Raw genomic sequence first — 19,763 nt, 5'->3', positions numbered from 1 at the left:
TATGTTCTATCCTTCTTTCTAGCCTGGAAGTGGAGGGAAGTGCATTTTTATCCTTCTGTCACCATCAGGAAGCTGCCAAACACTTCTCTGAAGCATTTCCTTGTCAGGAGCCCTCTAAAAATACAATAAACCAAACTTATGTCCCTGAGAAGAGGCACCATAGCAAAAAATGAGCGTGGAAAGCCACAATGGTCAAACCTGAACTCGAACAGGCGTTTCAAGCAGTCACACATTTTTATGGCCCTGGACACTGCTCAGTGCAAAGAGAACAGCAAGGCCCACAGAGTCCTGAATTGGAAGTAGCATCAGCCTTTCCACAGCTGCAAAGCAAAAGCCAAGCTGACCTGCTGCACAGCTTTAAACCACTGGTCATCAAGAAGTTATTTCTCCAAGGAGGTATGAAAATACCTCCCGACATGCACATTAATGATGGGTCTCACCGGGATATTTTCTTTTCAAATGTTTTAGCATCATATACTCTGCTTGTTTCAAAAAGCCAAAGGTGGCAAATAGCTGGGTCCAAATCAAGACATTAAGTTTTCAGGGAAGTTGTGTGGCATTGAGACAGAGACAAAAGAAGTTTCAGTCCCAGTCCTGCAGTCCAAATGTCTTTAATGTAGCCATAGCAGCACTACTTGCAATGTCCCCTGTGCCTCCTCAAGCGACTATGCCCTGGTGCTAGTCCAAACAGGCCCTTCCTGCAGCCTCTGAAATCTTTCAGAGAAAACAAAACCTGCTGCTATCCTGGGCACAAGCCTTAATTTAACCAAGCAAGCCAAGCAGTCGACCTCTTCAGCAGCCAATGAGGACGTGCTTCTGAGCACGTTAGCAGAAATAAACTGTTAGCAGAAAACTGAAGGCTTTGATTCTATCTTCTGACAAAGTTAAGCTGGTGCCCAAAGGGACAGGATACAAACCAATCGATCTGCATGTGAAAGACTCTGAAGTAGTTAACCAATTTGTTAAGCAAGGAATGTAACAGCAGCAGATTAGGTGATTCAATTATGGGCTGTACCTGAATTCCTACCAAGAACACTCACCTTTTGCAGCCGGGCCACTTTCTCATAACACCCGTCCAGTTCCTGTCGTAGAGACCGGTTCTCTTCTGACAGGATTTCCACCATCTGCTGGGCCCTGGAAACGATGGCAAAAGGATCTACTTGCATCTGCTGATACGGGGAAGGGATCTGCTGAGCCCGGGGCATCACGGAGTAGGAGTCGCCTTGCTGCTGCTGCTGCTGCGGGCCAAGGAAGGGCTGGCATAGCCGGTACAAATCTCCCTGATGGACTTGGTTGGACAAGAAAGGCTGCTGGGTCCGTGGCAGAATGCCAGGATCTGCCTGGCTCGGAGTCAGAGGTTGCTGATGTTGGGAAGGGGACAGCCTCGACGGTGGTGGAGACTGAAGCAAAGTCAGAGATCCCAGGGATGTCAAGGAAGACGTCGGGCTGTGGTGGTGAGGTGGTCTCTGTTGTAACTGCAGCGGCACATCTGGGTTCTGCCTGGAAAACAGAGGGCAGAGGCTCCATCACAGGCGTGCAGAAGGTGCAAAAACCCAGTGACAAGGTGTGGGATGACCCAGGGAGCTCCCATGCACAGGTCTTTCCACACAATAGACTCACGTGAAGTTTTTTTCAATTTTATACATTTGTTTTTAAAAATGTTTCATTCAACATAAAACCTTTATCAGAAAATATATTCTAAGAGCACACAGGTCTTTCCTCTTGAGACTATTTTTTAGACAAACACTAAGTCCAGCAACAACTACTGACCAAAATTATTTTCATAACTTTTCATCACCCTTTGCAAATAAAACTGCTCAACCGAGGACTGCTGGGAATGGGTTCTTTTGTTCTACCCTTACGGCCTTAAGTGCCATCTCTCACGAGAAAACAATGAGTTTTGTTCTGCAATTCAGGATACAGAGCTAAAAGGATTGGCTAAGCTTGATGCCAGTACACCAGCACTACTGATTTGAGCTTTCTGAACTAGCAACCGAGAAGCTGCAGCGTGGTTAGATGAGACAGGTAAAAGAACTGAAAACCAACCTAAGAATCAGAAGCAGCCTTTTGATTTCAAACCCTCCTCAGTCCCATGCAGTGGCTATGTTCACTGTTCTTAACAACAGCCTCTGCAGGATATCAAAGACAGATCTAGCAATCTGTAACATGCTTGAGTCCATCACAGAACTGACTCCAAGCTACACCAGCTCACATTTCCCAGGCTCTGGAGATCCCCAGCTCAACTTCTGCCGCCTTAGCCAAGTAAGAAATCTTTCTTAGGAGACTGTGTGGATTTATCACGCTTGGATGACCTCAGGAGGCAGGTTTTGCTTTTCTCCTCCAAAGACATCCAACCTTTAACTTCTCTGCATGTTCTTTATTCCAACAGCTGAAGCCACTCCCTCTCGGTGCTGCCGCCCGAGCTCAGCCCGCTGCAGGCCCAGTCTGGCAGTTCAACCTCTTCTGAAACTCTCCTGCTGCTCTGGTAAAATTTCCCAGCCTTTGGGATGCAGTTCAACCCTACAGCTGGAAAAGCACGCACTGTTGTTGTTCCACCTGGCCATGGCTCCTACAGAATATCCCCACGGCCCTCTGCGCTCCTGGGAGGGACCCAACACACCCTGCGGGGACCTGGAGGGACAAGGCAGCTCCCAAGGCACCGGGAGCCTCGGAGGAACCGGCAGGAATGAGGAATGAGCCTCAGAGGAAGCTGAACTGGGAACTAAAGGGTTACACAACGGGCTTCTCAGCCCAAATGCAGAGTCTCAGCATCCTCCTTCCTGTTCTCAGCACAAAGAAGGAATCCAGTCCTCATCCCTGTCCAAGAGGAAGCTCCGGCATGACCGGCATTCCTCACATCTGGCTGGCAGAGTTCAGCCATCCCCAGCCTTCACCAGTTCAGTACCACGCACCTCATGTCTCATTTCCCTGCTTCCCAGCAGGGAAGGTGTATGGAAACCTCCAAGCTCATGCAACAAATCCTTAACGGGGAAACTAATCTAGCCTTTGTCAGTTAGGAAAAAAGACAAAGAATCACCGCTTTAGCTACTGTTCCTCTCTTTCTCACGCTCACAGGTGATTGTGGTCCCTGCCAGCAACATCATTTCAGGAGCTGTATTTCCCCAGAAGTTATCATATGCAGCAGGAGGATTTCAGGGGTCACTCAGGCAGAAGAGCGATGTGCAATTAATTTCCTCAGGAATGTTCCGTTTAGTAGCAGCAATTTGGTTCTTCCCCTCCCAGGAGGGCAGCTCTACTTATTGTTGCACTGATTTCATTAACTTTATTTGTCAGTTCTCATAATGGAGAACGAGGCAAAACCATCACAGGCCACGCTCAAGGTCACCTGGTTTGTCTTAGGTGGTTTCCAGCTCCCTTCTTAGCTCACCCATTGCAGAGTTAAAACTTTGCATCCTCACAAACCACTCATCTCCTTGAGCTTGTTCTTTACCTATCACCAGGCAGCTCTGCTTTGATGTTATAATCAATTAGGGAATGGCCTCGCTGTGACATTTAATCTGTGAAGACCTACGGAGGTTAGATCAAAAGAATTATGCTCCCAGTGTGCCTCGTGGATGCAAAAAAAAGCCAATTTTCAACCTACAAAATACTCTCTTCCAGTCTGAAAACAACCTGAAGCAGCTACTCAGAGACTGATCCCGGTGGTCTCAGCGAGTTCATCTTACAAGCCTGAGGAGGACTATTTAGATGCCAATGTTAACAACTTGAGTTGTTTGACTAGAAACTTGTTATTCTGTTCTCAGAAACCCAGTGGCAGAACCTTGCCACCCTGAGCACTAAGGAAAGGCACAAAATGATGGCCAAAGAGAAACAACAGCAGCACTTAAATTCTGAAGGGACAGTCGTGCTGACACGCCTAGTAATGCTTTAAAAAAAACCCCAAACACTTCTTGTAAAGAACAACTCCAGGAAATCATGGGTGAGTATTTCTAAACAGGATATACTTCCAAGATATCCAGCATCTTGGTACTCACATCCAAAGCCTCCCATAATCTTGAAATTAGGCTGACCTTGTGGGCTCAAGCAAAAAGATGAGAGCTGGGAACCTCCAGTTCTGGGGCATCACCAACAGCATTAGGGCTTCCAAATGCCACAAATGCATTTATATTCCCAGCAGAACAAGATAACATGGCTGGGGTAATACATCCTACCTTTAAAAAAAAATGTATTTAAAAACCCTGGTAACCTCACAGTGACATTAGACTTTTTAAGATCTTGCATGTAAACTTTCACATGCACATTCAAAGAACTTTTTAGCATCCCCACTGCTTACAGTTTTGTCTTATCAAAATACTTACATGTATTTTGTGGGTACAAAATACCTGGCTCTGAGATTCTTTCATATTAACATGAGGATTGAAGAATTTGTTCCTCTGGTTAAACAATTTTGAGCTGAGAGATTCAGAAAAGGTAAATGAACATAACCAGACTTTTCAAGATTTTTAGGCCAGACTGCAAATTTTAAGATTCAAATGACTACTGGTGTCACCTAACAGTATTGCTGATAGAATGGAAGCAGAAAATTCCCTTCATGAGAGAATGAGTCCTTGGGTAAACCTGCCACTAGTAATCAGAAGTTTATCCGAACTAACCACTTCAGAAAAAATGCAGCCTCTCAAAATACATGGAAAACAAAATTATGCAATCTGCTTCCACTTGCCTCAGTGTCACAGAGACCTGAAAATGCCAAACGCAGGGGAAAAAAAGACCTCAGAGCAATAATTCCAACAACTGTTTAAGTTTGGAAGCGTAACTTTAAGCACCACTTCACTTTGCAGACTGTATCACACAAGAATCTCTGCTTGCCTGACAGTCTCTGGTGCATATCAGAGAAACACTCCACGTGGGCCAAGCGCAAACCTGGATTTATGGTTCTGCAACTGCAAGGGTCACCTCAGCTTTTAAGTGATGAAGACAGAGATAGGGGGTGAGGCAGCTGAGAGCAGGAGTGCTGGGGCAGCCAGGACTGCGGAGTCACACAGAAAATCAGGGGGCAGAGCAACACAGCGGGGAAGGCAGACAAGTGAAGGGCTCGGGAAAGGTCTCTGGCTCGTTACATTCTTCCTGGCTGTTTCAGGTTCGAGAAGCTCCAGTTCCCCTCTCTTCCCCAGCCCTCCTGCACAAACCAGGAAGTGCTGACTGCGGGAGGGAGCAGGCTCCACTCCATTACACAGCTGAAATCAAACCCAGACATTTTTGTTCTGCTTCCCAGTCATACCTGATTAGCCCCCACTTTGATGCGGCTCAGGGGAACGCAGCGCACAGAAGTGATTTACTAATTATGGGACAAATTCTGCAGACCTGCCTCTCAGAAACTTTCTGTGAAGTCGATGGGATTAATCACCACAGCGGGAGCTCGGTCGCTTGGGCTCCAAACAGAGGATGGCACTTGAATCGGAGAGACAGGAATTTCCTCTGCACCCAAAACTGCAGCAGCTCTCGCTGAGCTTCTCACAGGAGAGACCCTGGACACCGAGTCCGAGGCACTCGTCCTCCCCCTGTTAGACCTGGAGGCTTGTTTTCATCACCCAAGTGCAGTGCAGGTATTAGGGAGAGAACAGGATTTTGGAGCTTCACAGGCAGCCAGCCCTCTTGTGAGCCTTCCTGAAAATTTCCAAATAACAGCACACATGCCTCCGGCATGCCTGGCATTTACATTAAACCAACATCATTACCGACATACACTGTTCCCAAACTTACACCGCCCAGGAGCAGGTGAGGCAAACTGTTTGCAGACTGGTTTAAACTTACCACACAGCCCATTCCTTTCCCAGACTGGGGAGGGTGAAGCATGAGAATGCTGTGAATTCCCCAATGTTTATCTTGCTCAACGAGTTTTATTTAACTGCATCATTAGGTCACCCTCAAATTCCCCCGAACAATGAGGGGAAAAACCCGCAGAAAAGGGTGTGGCCTCGGGAGCGGAGAGCAGGGGCTTTGTTTCCTTGACGCACAGTTCAAAAAATGCACACATTTACCAATCCAAACGAATGCCGATAAACACCGAGCTGCGGCACAGGAAAACGGGAGGCTGCAAAGACACCCCTCGTGGGAGGCAAACTCTCTCTCCCAGAGAGCTGCGTGCCTTTAAAATCCCCACACCATCACCCCAGCTGCACCTTTAGTAACACAGAAGGTTTCTTGTTTAAGTTTCTCTTACAGTGTGTGGGAGAGGGAGGGGAATAGAGGACTCGTTCCCTTCCTTTGCTACGCTGCTCTGTAATTTATGGATTAGTCTTGCAATTGTTCTACTTCTTCAGCATTTGCTTGCAAAGGAAACCTCTTCTCTGTGCAGCTATTTAGGTTAAAAAGTAACCTCATTAGATTCCCAATGCTTTGAAGACAAATTTCAGTTGCTTCCCCTACTGGAAACCTTGCCAGCTGAACCTTTCTCCTCCCCTCCGCTCCCCCCCACCATGTTCTTTCAAAGCAGCCAGGATCCCTCCAATACAGACAAAAATCACCCTGTCTAGAGGAGCTGACTACTGGCGTGTTTTCAAATACCTCTCCCTTAAACGGCAAGCAGGCTAAGGCCACTTTCCCTGCATATATATTTGGAGTATTTCTGATGCAGCATAACCATCGAGGATCTGTTTCCCTGCCCCGCGCGGCAGAGGTTTAAGGTCTTTGAATTTTCAAAAAACATTTGCAACAAGCTTCTACAATCATTACCCTCCCCTAAACCCTTTACTTCCCCTTTTCCTGGCCTCTTTATTATTTATTTAGCCAGATCAAAGGGCCTTTTCATCAGGCTTGTATGCTGCTGAAGTCATTTCAGATCACAAACAATGGTGGACAAACTCTGAAAATAGCTCCTCATAGGACTAGGAAGATTCTGAGCAGATTCAAGTTCTGCAAAGCTCAGAATCTGCTCCCAAATACTGACTGGTTTCTTCATCGTGCTCCCCTCGGAACATCACGTAATATCTGCAAACACAAACCCACAGAGACCACACCATTTACTTATTGCAGCAATGCCATCCTGTTGCTCCTTTGTATTAGCGTTTTAGCTTCAAAACGAGGCCAAAATCATCACAGCAAATCCCACCTGGTCTTGGATAGGGATGGGATGGAAACAGGTAAAGTAAAGCTGGGGTTTAAGCCCACCTTCAGAAAACTTCATCTTCCCCCACATGGACATCAGAGTTTGACTCCAGCCAAGTCCAGCTCCTCATCTAGAGCGAACCAGAACAGGCTGAGACTTCAAATGATGCAAGGAAAATTAGCAAAAGCTAAACAAGCAAGTCTGGGATGAGGTACTAAGCACACTCCATTTTCCACTCCTACACTTCAGTCCACTGAAGATAAAATTTGAAAAGCTCTACAGGAAGCTCAGGTGATTTCTGTTACCTGCACCTTTCGTTCACTTTCTCCTTTCCTATGGGATGCAGTTTTTAAAACATCTTTTGTCTGGACAGACATAATTAAACAACAGCTCAAGTCTCGCAGTAACCAAGTGCAAGTTTCTACAATGAATCACACCATAACTTTGGCTTTCGTAGTAAAGCTTTTGTAAGGCTCTGGAGCCTCAGCATTAAACTTTCCCATGCCATAAAATCGAGCTGGCTTGTTTTGAGGGTTTTTTTGGGGGGTTTTGCTTCATTGTGGGGTTTTTTTTGTTTCTTTGCTGGTTTTGGGTTTTTTTAATAAAAAATAGTCCTCTCCAGTCACCAACTGAAGCAGGTAACACTCCTTCCAGTCAGTCCGTGGGTGAACACGATATGTCATCTCCCAACACAAAGATGGGATCTTTGCTGACAGAAAACCCGCTTCAGGAGCGAGGGCAATGGACTGTGTTTTACACCGTCTTTCTCTACATGGCTGCCCTGGAATTTAGGATCTTGCTTACCTGACTGACCCATACTCGGGGGGGTGCTGATACCTCATCATAGGCCCATCAGATCTTCCCTGCTGGCTCATGCGATGGTCACTGTAGAAATGTCCCGAGTCCTGAGGTTTGCAGTTCATGGCCGGGGTGGACACGTTTTTGTACGGATACTCGGGAGGAGGGCCCCGCTGCTCCATTCCTTTCATGCTGGGCTGGGAAGGGGGCTGCACCGAGTTCTTGTAGAACTCATTGGAGCCGGAATTTTTATAAGGGTCGCTGGACTGCTGAGGAGAAAGCGGAGAGAGGGGGGAGAGCGGCGCGCTCGTGACCGGCGCGTGGGCCTTGACCCCGCTGGTGGCCAAGGACAGCTGCATCAACCTCTCGCTCAGGGAGCGCACGTGCCCTTGCTTGAGGTCCTTCAGTCCTTCGTCCTGGTGGACCTTCCCTGGGCTCACCCGCTGCACCGTGGGCCGCCCCTCAGTCCTCATCTTCTGGTTGGTGACCCCCGTTACGTAGAAGGCTGCCCCGACGCTGGCGTGCGGCTGGCCCCGGAAATACTGGGACTGGACTTTGGCTTCCTCGTAGGTCGGGAGATCCTCGCTGTTCTGGAGCCGAGGGGAGAGCTGCTTCTCCATGATGCTGTTGTCCACCTGTATCTCCTGGCCCTGGGGCTCCTGACGGGCAGCATGAGTCACGAGCTGGTGGTCCTGGGAGCTCAGCCCTTCGTTCTGAGATGCCGGGCTGCCAGTGCTGCTGAAAGGGGGGGCATTCCCTGTGGCCTGCTGGTGTAAGGCAAGAAGGTTCCGGTTGTCATTTGGGTTTCCGTATCGGAGTTGCTCCTGCAGCAGGCGCTGTAAAACTGTCGTAGCTGCTTGCTCTTCTGAATTCCTCATCTCAAACTCTGGTGCCTTTTGGGTGGAATGTGAAAGCTGCCCTTGACCTGAGGGAAGGAGACACGGATATTAGCGCCCGAGCCGGATCAAACAAGGGATATTTAAGAGCAATGGCTGGAAATACAGAAAAGAAGCAGGTTAGATTACCAAAGGTTCCCACAACAATGGGGGTCATCAAGGTCCTTGACCTAAGAAGGACTTGCATGCCAGGGGGTAAAGCCTCAGAAAGGTGATGAACAAGTTTATAGGCAAATCGATCAACTGCAGGCAGTAGGCATGCATGCCAAATACCTCAGACAGCATCTCAGGCAAAAAGGAGACCTGGAATTCACAGGATGATGGCAAAAATGCCTGAGACCTGTCTGCTTTACTCTCAGAGCTGCCAGTGGTGAAATACACTTCCCATATTCGCAGGCTGACAAGGATTAAAGGGTGACAAATCAGCAATTTGTCAGTTTTAAGGGAAAGAAAAAGGAAAAAAGAGAGGCCCATTGAGATAGCATTTGGTTCAAAGGAAGTAAAAAAAAATCTCTTAGCTTAGATTGTTTGAAGCAATTAATGAATACCTCGTTAGCCAGCAGGTTTTCAGAGTTATGAAATGCCCAGAGTGAGATCAGCACCCACTCTCCCTGCTGCAGAAAACACCACGCACGGTACAAGTGAGGACTCGGCGACTTCCTGCTACACAAAGGCAACCAAATCCTCACACATCTAAATATCATCAGCAGAATGCATGCAAATGCAAGGGGAGGAAAGAGAGTTGTGTGATCTAAGCGACAGAAAAAGACCTCTGAGTGGCAGGAAAAAACCACTGTGTCCCAATGAGAGAAACACAAAGAGCCAATGTCAAGCACATCCTAAGCACAGACTAAGCCAGTGACCAACAGGGATTATTACATTTCAGCCAGTCTCCCAGTGGAACCAGGAACTGGTCATGGAAACTCAAGCCCATTGGCATTGCACTGCATGAGCTGAAATATCAAAAATTAACGATACCTTTGAGACATCTAACTGAAAGCAGAGCTCCTTTTGAGCTAGAACAGCTCAGAATAGAGGGTATGCCTCACTTGTGGGCTAAACTGTGGCTCTGCCCTGACAGCAGAACACATGCTGGTATTCTAGCATTTTATTTGGACACCTTTTTTCTGGATAACATTGTCCCTTGGCAAAGGGTAACTTGCTCCGAACAAGTTCCGTGGCAGAATCAGGAATGGGCTGCAGGAGTCAACCCCTGAAGGTTCTGCTTTGTCCTGCATCTCCACAACCACCCCCTCTCCTCCCTCGGGCCAGCCAGCCCCTGAAACACAAGGAACCCAGCCAGAGACAAAAGCCTTCTACAAATATTAAGGAAGAGAAAGTCAAACTCCACCTCGTTCCAGGCTGCCTCACCCAGCTGGGAGTTGAGGCCCTGTCACCTGGCCTGGAGCTCGACTCTCGGGAAGTTGGAAGAGGCACATACCTATGTCCTTCACCTGGAGTTCCCTGGTAAGGAGGAGCAGTTCTGCCACATGGGGGGACACACTCAGCCTTCCTCCTCCAAGTCCAAAATTCCCCCTCGGAGATGGCTTCAGGCTCCTCTTCGGTAGGCCAGATCACTTGATACTCTCCTCCCTTCCAAAATAATTCTGAGGAAAGCATCGAAAACATCGTTTTAATCAGCAGATGAGACCCTAGAAATAATAAACCTTGGCCCATATTTCAGATTTCCCTTTTGTAGCTTCTTGTTTTATACCAGAGCCCAGCAATTTCGATCCCTTTAGGATGAATGAATCCCCCTGTCCCTAGCAATCTACTCCAGCTGCTGCTTTAATCATGACCATTTCTGCTCCAAGATTAAACGCTGCCAAGTAATGCTCTGTCCCATCTGTGCCTCCAAGTGAAACAGTGATTAAAACCCGCTAATTCTTTAACTCCATTGTTTTATTTTTTCGCTCAGAATGAAAGCTGCAACGCAGATGAGGATGCCCTGGTGCTTGTGGCTCCTTTGCCAGCGGTGCTGTGCATTTTGAACTGTATCAGCAGAAATCCTTTGACGAACCACGGTGATACAGAGAAATACTTTTCTAAACTTCAACACCCTGTGCCTGAGGAATGACTGTGAGAATGATCAGTATACAAATATTAGCTTTATTTTACAGACTGGGAAAGCGAGGGGAGGAAAAGGACACTGACGGGGTTTATGCCAGAAATATAATGCAGAGCACAGCTCTAATTCCCAAAACATTCTTTAATTACGTGACTTTTCTCTTTCAGAATATGAAGCAGTAAAGAAACCTTAACCATTGAGTGGAAAATCAGGAGAACACTAAAAAAATGTGTATTTAGGTGTGTTATTCAAGCAGTTAAATCTACTGCTGAAGGTGTCCTAAAGAAAAATGCAAGCAATGCCAAAGAAGAGAAAGGTACTTGCGCACTCGGTGTGTTCATACTTTAAGGGAAGGCAATGAAAACAGAACTTCTGACATTAAAACTATTCATTGATATGTATAATTTAACCTAATTTCCTGGAATGCTGCAAAAAAAAATTAAAATGAACAGATGTAGCGAAGGAATGCAGACATGGATAGTTCTGTCTCTGGCTTATTATGGCACACATCCACACCCAACGAAAACGATCTCAGATCTGCAAGTTAAATACTTGAGGTGTCAACAGCAATTTCAAGGCACATGAACAATATCTAAGGAGAGAACAAGGCAGTGTTGTGTGGTGTGGTACTTCAAGATGGTGGTTGAAAAAACCAGCTAATGTCAAATTCTTAACTGGTGACTTAGCTCAAGAGGGATATATTGAAAACAGCTGCCAGCAAATATGCAGTAAAGAACCTTTAAGCCAGGCATTAAGATAGCAGATAACTAGAGCAATTTCTAACCTCTTTTCCCAGTGTTACACAACTGAAGTTAGGGATTCCTCATCCCCCTCACACCAGGATCATCACTGACTCTTCTTTTTTTTTTTTTTTTATTCCTTTTAAACCAAGCTGCCCCTGAGCAACCCTTTTTATTGGAGCATAAAAAGCCTTTTATTATGCAATATGATGCTGCCTTTCCACCCAAAGATTTCTTTTGTCTCAACTGGAAAAATCTAAGCGGGGGGGGGGGGGGGGGGAGCGTTGTTTATTTTTTTAATACAAAGATACAACCCAGCTTGAGATTCTGCCTTACAGATTTTCTCAACAGACAAATCCAATCTGTGCACGTTTAACTCCTTCAAAGGCTCCAGGAACCATTTCACACACACAGCTTCACTCCTCAGCACTACCAGCTTACCCTGCTGAGCCCAGGAAGGGAGGCCCCAGCTCACACTGAAAACATTGGCTGGAACTGAACACTACTGATTTTAGTGTGGATGTACCTGGAATCAGCCTGGAAATCCAAGGCAAAAGGTGGACTGAGATACACCATAACAATATTCTGGCCAACAAATACCCACTAAGAGCATTAAGGCTATTTTTTATCCAGTTTTATCCCATTTATCCCATTTAATTAACAAAGAAAATCTTGTGCAACTAACTTGGGTGGCAGCATTCCTGGAATCTGCTCTCTGAGCAAGCTGGAAACTCCTGGCAGAACCAGTGAGTTAACTTTTCTAATAACGAAACACAAAAATGAACAGTACAAGCAGTGCTGGAGCCCATGTGTTATTTATTTGGTTGGACCCAAACTCAATTTGTGTTAGGCTCTTCCAGCAATTTCAGTTTGCAGCGTGCCAAAGATGGAAATTAGTGAGATGCACTGGAAAGGTTGTTATGATAGAGCTGGAAGGAAATTGGAAAGGTTCTGCAGACGTTTTAAACAGACATATTTGGGAGGTTAGCCTAAATCTATTACGAAGGACAGGGCTGAAATCAGACTTCCAACAGTTCTGCCAAACTGTACTGCCTTAGGGATTAGATGGTGCACTCTCCATAGCCAAGAAGCCTAGAAACACCTTGCTTTTGCAGTGGGAAATTCAGGTCTGGATCAATTCTAATCCCAGGAACCACTGTGAGATTTCCCAGGAAGAACCTGTTTCGCAATCTGCTCCCAGCATGGCAGTTCTGTCCTCTCACACCTCATTCTAACCCCTGCTCCGAAATTATCCACGGCAACTTGAGGAAGAAGCTCTTGAGGAAACATCAGAACCCAGAGCTGGTAGAACCAACACAGCAATTGCAAAGAGTGTTTCACCAGGCTGAGATCAATGGGCACAAAAGGGGAGGTAGCGTGGGTACTGTTTAAGGAAGAAAAGCCTCATATTTGTAGGGCATTGTGTAAAAACCCAGTAGCTGAGGCTTCTGTCCTAAAGATCATGTAATTATGCACAGGAACCTTGCCAGTCCCTCATGAGAAAGAAAGATTAATGAAGAATTAAAAATGATAATACTGCCAGGCTGTAGGGAATCAAAGCAACACATTTCTGTACGGCATGCAAATATTTTTCAGCATTATAAAAATAAACAAGCTTAGACAAGTGAACGACTCACCACTGCTTGATGAGTGCCTCTAATGCTATAGCTCAATTAACCTGCATGGAGCAATAATAACCTCACAAGCAAAGAGAAAGATCTTTCTTTAGCTTGTGAAACTAAGAGGAATGCAAGAGTCCCTGTGAGGACAGCCTGTGCATACTTGCCCAGAATTACTGCTTAGCCAAGGAGCTAATTATCTTACACATCAGGTGGGACCAGAACAGGTTCACCACCTCGAGAGGGCTGGAGGACAGTTAAGCACTTTCAGTTTTACCCCTAAATTTTGTGTCACTCCTACATAAAACAATCCAGTTACAGACTTGAAGCTCCAGCAGCAAACTCTGCAAAATAATTCTTTTTTTTTCTTAGAAGAGGTGCATGTGATACTGTTTATCCTGGTTGGCAACAGGTGATGGCATGTTATCAGCTAGATGAAGTCTGAGGTTGGTTTTTTAGGTGCAGAGTTATCTTCAGACATACCTGCACGTTGTAACAGAGGAGGGGAACACCAAACAGAGACAGCACAGAGAGGACTGGCTGTGAGGTCCCCAGGCAACTGCAGGGACCTGCTCCCATGCTGAGTCACCCACTGGTTAATGGAAACACGCTGCTGCTCCACGGCCCACACAAACCCCAGCAGGCTGATGGCCTGATCCTGCCAAATCCACTCAACCTCAGTGTCTCCAAGACCACTGGAAACACGGCTATTCTGCACACACATTCGCTTTGAAGTGGCTGGCAGCACCAGATTCCCAAGGGCGAGGTCCCAAATTATTTAATGAATAGTGCAGGTTATCACTGAACGCTCTTTGCTTCGTTTCAGTTTTACCCAAGGAGGAGGAAGGGAGAGAACACACACCAGGACGGTCCCGGGGAATAAAGGTCCCCAACGTCTGGCACCGACACCCAAACCTGCCAGGCCGGCACACACCAAACCCCAGCGCTGGGAGGGGATTTCAGCACCTGCTCCTAACCAGGAGGAGGTTTCAGACTCCAACCATAAACGCCTCCCCAGCTTCCATTCAACCGTCCCATCCCTGCCTGCCCCATCTGCTGCCTCTGGCTCAGGTGATCTCAGAGGGTGGCACCGAGCAGGTGCATGGAGCGGTGCCAGCATTACTCATCCTCATACCAGAGGGCCAGAGTCACCGGGCAAACCAGAAAAACTTCCTTCTTTTCACCAAAAGCAAGGACAATGTCACCCGGAGGGGGACAAATAATATGCATGCCCGTTCCATTAGATCATCGGGCAGCTGCAGAGAGAGGCCACCACAACACCTGAAGACTGAGCATAATTCCAGCAGCTCTCTGGGCCAAACCCAGCCCACCTGAGCAAGGACTAGAACTGCCTCAACAACAGCCACTGATCCTTCTCCTCAGACACTCAGGGCACTGGGATCTGGGCACAGAACAGCACAAGAAAGCCCTGAAAGGCCTGAAGAAAAGGCAGCAAGTTGCTCAGCCTGGACTGAGATAAATAAATCAAGACATCCACACAGAAAGACCCTCCCTAAATAGCATCTCTGAGGAAAAAAACTGAAAAGACCTTACTTGACCTTTGAGTTACTGCTCCCTCACTAAAAAGTATCAGTTTCTTCACAGGGAAGTTCCTATAATCTTCAGCAACATAATTTAGGTTTTATATTACAAAGGGAAAAAAAAAAAAAAAAGAAGAGAAGAATAAACACTTACAAAGCCCAGTATAAATAGGAATGTGTCATGGCTTTTAAGCATTTTGAGAAGAATGCTGTGGAATTTCAAGTTCCTCCATAAAATTTTAGAAGTCACAGGGGCAGGAGGATTTATTCTGAATATCCCAGTCCTAATAGCAAAACCAGCCCAGCTGTTCTTATTGGGAATATTTCTCCAGGAACACACCACACCATTCAGTTATTTAAACTCTCATGCAGAGCTACCTAACACTACTGACACATCTGCAGAGACACAACCCTTTAGGGGCAGGTACAGGAATTTCTGCATCACTAATGAAACACAAATTCCACCACGGGCAATGGGTGCATTGCTGCTAACTCCAGAAAGGCCAAGATCTCACCTCTCAGATGTCTTCCTGCTAAAACCAGCTCCAGCTCACACAGCTTTAGTCACACCATGCCTCATTTCTGCCTCCCAGACCAAGGAAGATTCGTCTCCTCCCAGCTTCACGGGTTTCCAGTCGTTATCCCTGCAGAACTGGGGAGCTGCTGCAAAGCCAAGGCGCGATTTTGACTCACCGTCAAGTTTAGTTTCGCCTTCTCCGAGGGCTCCACGCCTCGGTGCTGCCAGAGCACCTCTGGCGTCAGCAGCCCCTGCCCCACAAACATCCCAGCTATGCCTCAGCACCATTTTCATTGCATTGTGTGGTTTCTCCATTCCTTCCTCCCTGATTTAGTCCAGGCCTCTCCTCAGGGCCCTCAGATAATGAAAACCATGTGAGAGGAAAATGTAATCTTCAAACACACAACCCGTGTTTCATGTGCGTTATCTGAAGGGAGCAAAAATGTTGACAGTGCATCATTTGTCCCTACTGATGGGATCAGGCTCTTTTAATTGCTGCTAAGATTAAAAAAAAAAAAAAAGAAAAGAAAAAAAATAGATTGGAATCGCCACCTATGTTAAAAATAAAGTCAAAATTCAAACCTAAAAGCTTAAGTAGTCCTGAAAACAATCGAGATCTGATCCCCAAACAGATATATCTGGTTTATACTACCTTAAGGTAGTTTCTTCTCATATGTCAGTTGTGACATGCTGAAAATTTATATATTATGTTGACATAAATAAAAACCTCAGGTGGAGAAGGACGCAGAGAAGAAAACAATGACTATGGCCTAACTTTAGAATTGAATTTTCTGGCTTTTTCTAGCAATACCACAATTTAAACTATTTCAAGTCCCCGTACGGAGGGGCTCTTCTTATTTCACAGAGGAGTTCCACAGAATTTAACAGGACCCATTGCAGAAGCCAGAAAAGAGGCAGGCAGGGCCCCTCCTTTTTGTTAAAGGGCTGCCTTTTTTTTCCTTTATAAAAAGGAACAGTTAAAGTGCAGGCACCTTATCAGTTGTCAGGTACCTTATCAGCCAGTCGGCCCAAGGGAGCTGGCAATGCTCTGTCCCAGATGCTGTGGCTCAAGGAAGGGCACAAACCCACTGCAGAACTGCTACAGCCCAACACCACCGAGTGATCTCCGTGGATTAGGAAGACGAATTAAAGCAAAAGCCAACAGAAGAGCCAGACCACCACATTTTTAGAAAGCAACGATGTTAGAAAAGTGGGTTTGGTGTTGTTCTTTTATCGTAACCACCTGGGGGGTTCACGTGCACCTTGTAAAAAAAACCTTTAATTACTTGTGAGATGATTAATTGAGCCTCACCACCACACTGGGAGGAAGATATTACTACATTCATTTTAGCACGGCAGTGACTGGCTAAATCCTGGCCTACATTTATGTTTTTCATTGCCACAACTGTGTCACTGAGGGAACTGATTTCTTTCAGTGTAACTTTTCCAACAACCACTGCAAAGCAGACGCAGTTACAGTAGGAAATAATTGTTTTTAGGTGTATTGCTTAGGAAACCTTGTGTAAACCATACCAGCACAACCTCTTCCTTGCTAACACAAACTTCATTGCCAATTTTCTGTAATAACTGGAACAGCAAGGACAGATCCTGCCTAAATGGTCCAGAAACATCCTAAAACTTGTGTAAGCAGGAGAGAGGGGAACCTTCTGAATGTTTTCTGCAGCTACAGAAGATACTTCAGCCAGGTACCCCCAGCAGCTGCAGAAAAAAGGTATTGCCCTACTGAGCAAACCAACTCCACCAAATGCACAGAAAGCACAGGTGGCTCCCTGGGCACAAACCCACCAACCTGATCTGCATCCCAGCCTCTGGAGACTGCTCCATGGAAACATTCCTTCCAAATCCACCTCAGCAGCACAGCATGGGGCCAGTGGTCCCTCACACACTTTCTATTGCCACCCCTCCTTCTGCAGATCAGAACGGTAACCGCTCCGTCACCACGAGGGAAATCCACTCTTCCCTCCAGGGGGGCTAAGATTTTTCTATTATTTTTTCTTTTTTTTTTTTTCAAAAAGATCCAAATGTTCCACACCCAATCCCAACTCGACAACAGCAAAAGCTGCTTTTTTTTCCCATGTGGCTCTGGAATGCTCTTTTCTGCCTGCTCTCCATGATCTTATCCAAAGGAAGAGTGGGATAGGCTACGTAATTGCTCTTGGTCTCTTCAACCTTCATCATCTTACAGTAGAACATGTTGCAAATTTGTTTTTTACCTGATAAGAGTATCAGCACTCGGTAGGGATGATTTCAGAAAACTCCCTATTCCTAATTCCTTGTGTATCTCCACAGGCTATCCCAGGATCCCAGACTGGTTTGGGCTGGAAGGAACCATAAAACACGTCTTGTTCCAACCCCCCCTCCACGGGCAGGGATGCCACCTCACTGGTTTTAAGTTCTGCCTCTCCAGAAATACGGAGGAGTTTTCAACTCTGTTTTGTTTCAAAAAGACAATGGGAAAACTAGGAAGATGTTTTTTCCCAAGCCCCACAACAAGAAAGGCTAGCCCTAGTATGAAGCAATCAAATTTGTTTCAGCTGAACACAGAACCACCCAAATTAGAACAGCAGGAAAAGTCCATCAAACCCTGATGGGAACAAAGTCACTGAAATGTGGAATTACTTTCCTTGAGGGTTACAGTAAATAATCTTAAGAGAATAAGTAATTCTTTTAAAAAACAAGTTGTGTAGAGCAGAAAACATTTTAAAGCAAACAAATATTACTGTGATACAACTCTTAGACAAGGTCTTACAAATGCTAATTAATTCATTAAACAAAATCCTAAATTAGCTTAATTCATAAACATTCTTATAAGAGAACTGCTCAGCAACATCTTGGTCTACAATCAGACCCTGTAAGTGCTTTGTTAATACAAACAGGCCTTTAAAAACCAATTTTATTAGACCAGTGAAGTTTTTTTGTCACTTAAACAAAATCTGGTTCTATAATGTAATCAACACTGATGAACCTCATACAGCCCAACAGTAGTCACCAAGGAAAACGACCAAAGACTTCTCCAAACTCCCAAAGAATTTCAGATATTTAGTATTTAAAAAAAAATCCGAAAGTTTATTTTAAGCTTAGACACAACCAAACCAGACAACAGTCATTCTCAGAGAGGACGAGAAAGTTAAAAAAAAAAAAAAAAAGAAGTATGAATGGCAGCATTTATGTCTGAATCCCTTCTTCAGGACCAAGAATGCAGACTGCATGCCAGTAACACAGGAGACACAGCCACTAGAAACAGCAGGGAGCCCTCACTTCTCCAGTGCCAACCAAGCTGCTCCCAACCAGGAATGACACCTCCAACCACCATCAGGAGAGATCACCAGCACTGAGGATCCCCAGGCACCACGGGAGACTCCAGCACATGTTCTTCCCTCACTCAAGCTGAGCACCTCACGGTAACCTCACCACTCTACTAAAATGAGATTTTAAGGCTTTGAGAATTTTGTTTCCACAGGTCTTTCTGTTTTGTTCTCAAGGGTTTTTTTTTGTTCATGACTTTTCCATTCCTATTCTTCCCCCTATTCATTCCTCGGTCACTGATGTCCTGCTGACATCAAATGTCTGGTTTGCCCAGAATGGCCATTTATACACAGAATTTCAAATGCATTCTTACCTATAAAATTACATCCAAGTGTCAATGTAAACACACATTTCATCAATCCTGAAAAACTCCTTTCACTCACAGGCATAGTAGGCAAGCAAGACAAAGATTATATTGCAGATTTAAAAATTAATTGCTCCTAGGAGCAAGTTTAAACTATTATTCCCCAAAGCTGTTGAGATTTTTTTTTTCTGTCTTGAAGATTACATTTCAAGGCTACTCTGGAGAGCCAGAATATGCAAGACCTGGATATTTGCTGACTTTAGAGTTCTCCATACAGTCCATTACTTTTAGATGGATACAATTCCAGCATCAGCTCTGTCCAAGGCATGAACCAAACACTGCTGCAAAAGCTGAAGGCAGAGTGCAGTTCTTCCTGCGGCCAGCGCTGCATTCCGGAGCTGTTTGGGAATACTCTCCTGCGTGGAAGGGTTTGACAAGTGAGGAGCTCCTGCAGCCACAGCAGGCTCCCAGGGCAGCCCTGTGCCTGCTCCTTCATAAATACAAGGATTTGGGAAGGCAGGGTGGTTGGTGATGCTGCCACGGCCACGGGGAACACGCAGAGAGGGAGGATCAGGCACAAGAGGAGATGAAAGTGTAACCAAGAAAGTAACTGCTCATCAGAAAGGAAGAGAAGCAAAGAAGTCCTGAAAGCAACCAGCTTACAGAAAAGGGTTGTGGCCCAGATTCAACACAACAGACTCAATCACTTTGACAAATCCTCTAGTGCTTCCTGAAACTGTGTAGCCACAGTAATAGGCAATTTGGAACACTTCTATGCAGAACTAAGAGACCCAAGTCCTCTCTTGTATTTCAGAAACGGAGAAAGGGAGCCTTGAACCTTTTTGCCAATCCCCAAGAATGGCTGTTCTCACACTATTACAAACATT

The 19,763-nt window shown here is 45.8% G+C and overlaps 1 protein-coding gene across 3 annotated transcripts in view; it reads right to left on the bottom strand.

Moving 5' to 3' along the window:
- Positions 1-19,763, bottom strand: part of AMOT (angiomotin) — a 55,644-nt gene that overhangs the window by 20,761 nt on the left and 15,120 nt on the right. For 2 of the 3 annotated variants that reach the window (XM_027893138.1, XM_027893139.1), the window contains exons 2-4: positions 10,202-10,367; positions 7,871-8,789; positions 1,041-1,500 (exon numbers count right to left, since the gene is read on the bottom strand). In XM_027893138.1, the coding sequence (XP_027748939.1) occupies positions 1,041-1,500; positions 7,871-8,742 (1,332 nt within the window). In that variant the 5' untranslated portion in view covers positions 8,743-8,789; positions 10,202-10,367. Of the gene's footprint in view, positions 1-1,040; positions 1,501-7,870; positions 8,790-10,201; positions 10,368-15,243; positions 15,266-19,763 lie in introns of those variants that run through there. The other variant, XM_027893140.1, reaches the window with a different exon arrangement.

Source organism: Empidonax traillii, unplaced genomic scaffold (genome assembly GCF_003031625.1).
Source record: "Empidonax traillii isolate 1590-97213 ecotype Southwest subspecies unplaced genomic scaffold, ASM303162v1 scaffold383:size710549, whole genome shotgun sequence".
Lineage (NCBI taxonomy): Eukaryota > Metazoa > Chordata > Aves > Passeriformes > Tyrannidae > Empidonax > Empidonax traillii.
Note: the sequence above shows the minus strand (reverse complement) of the source record. Positions and strands in the feature narration are given on the sequence as shown.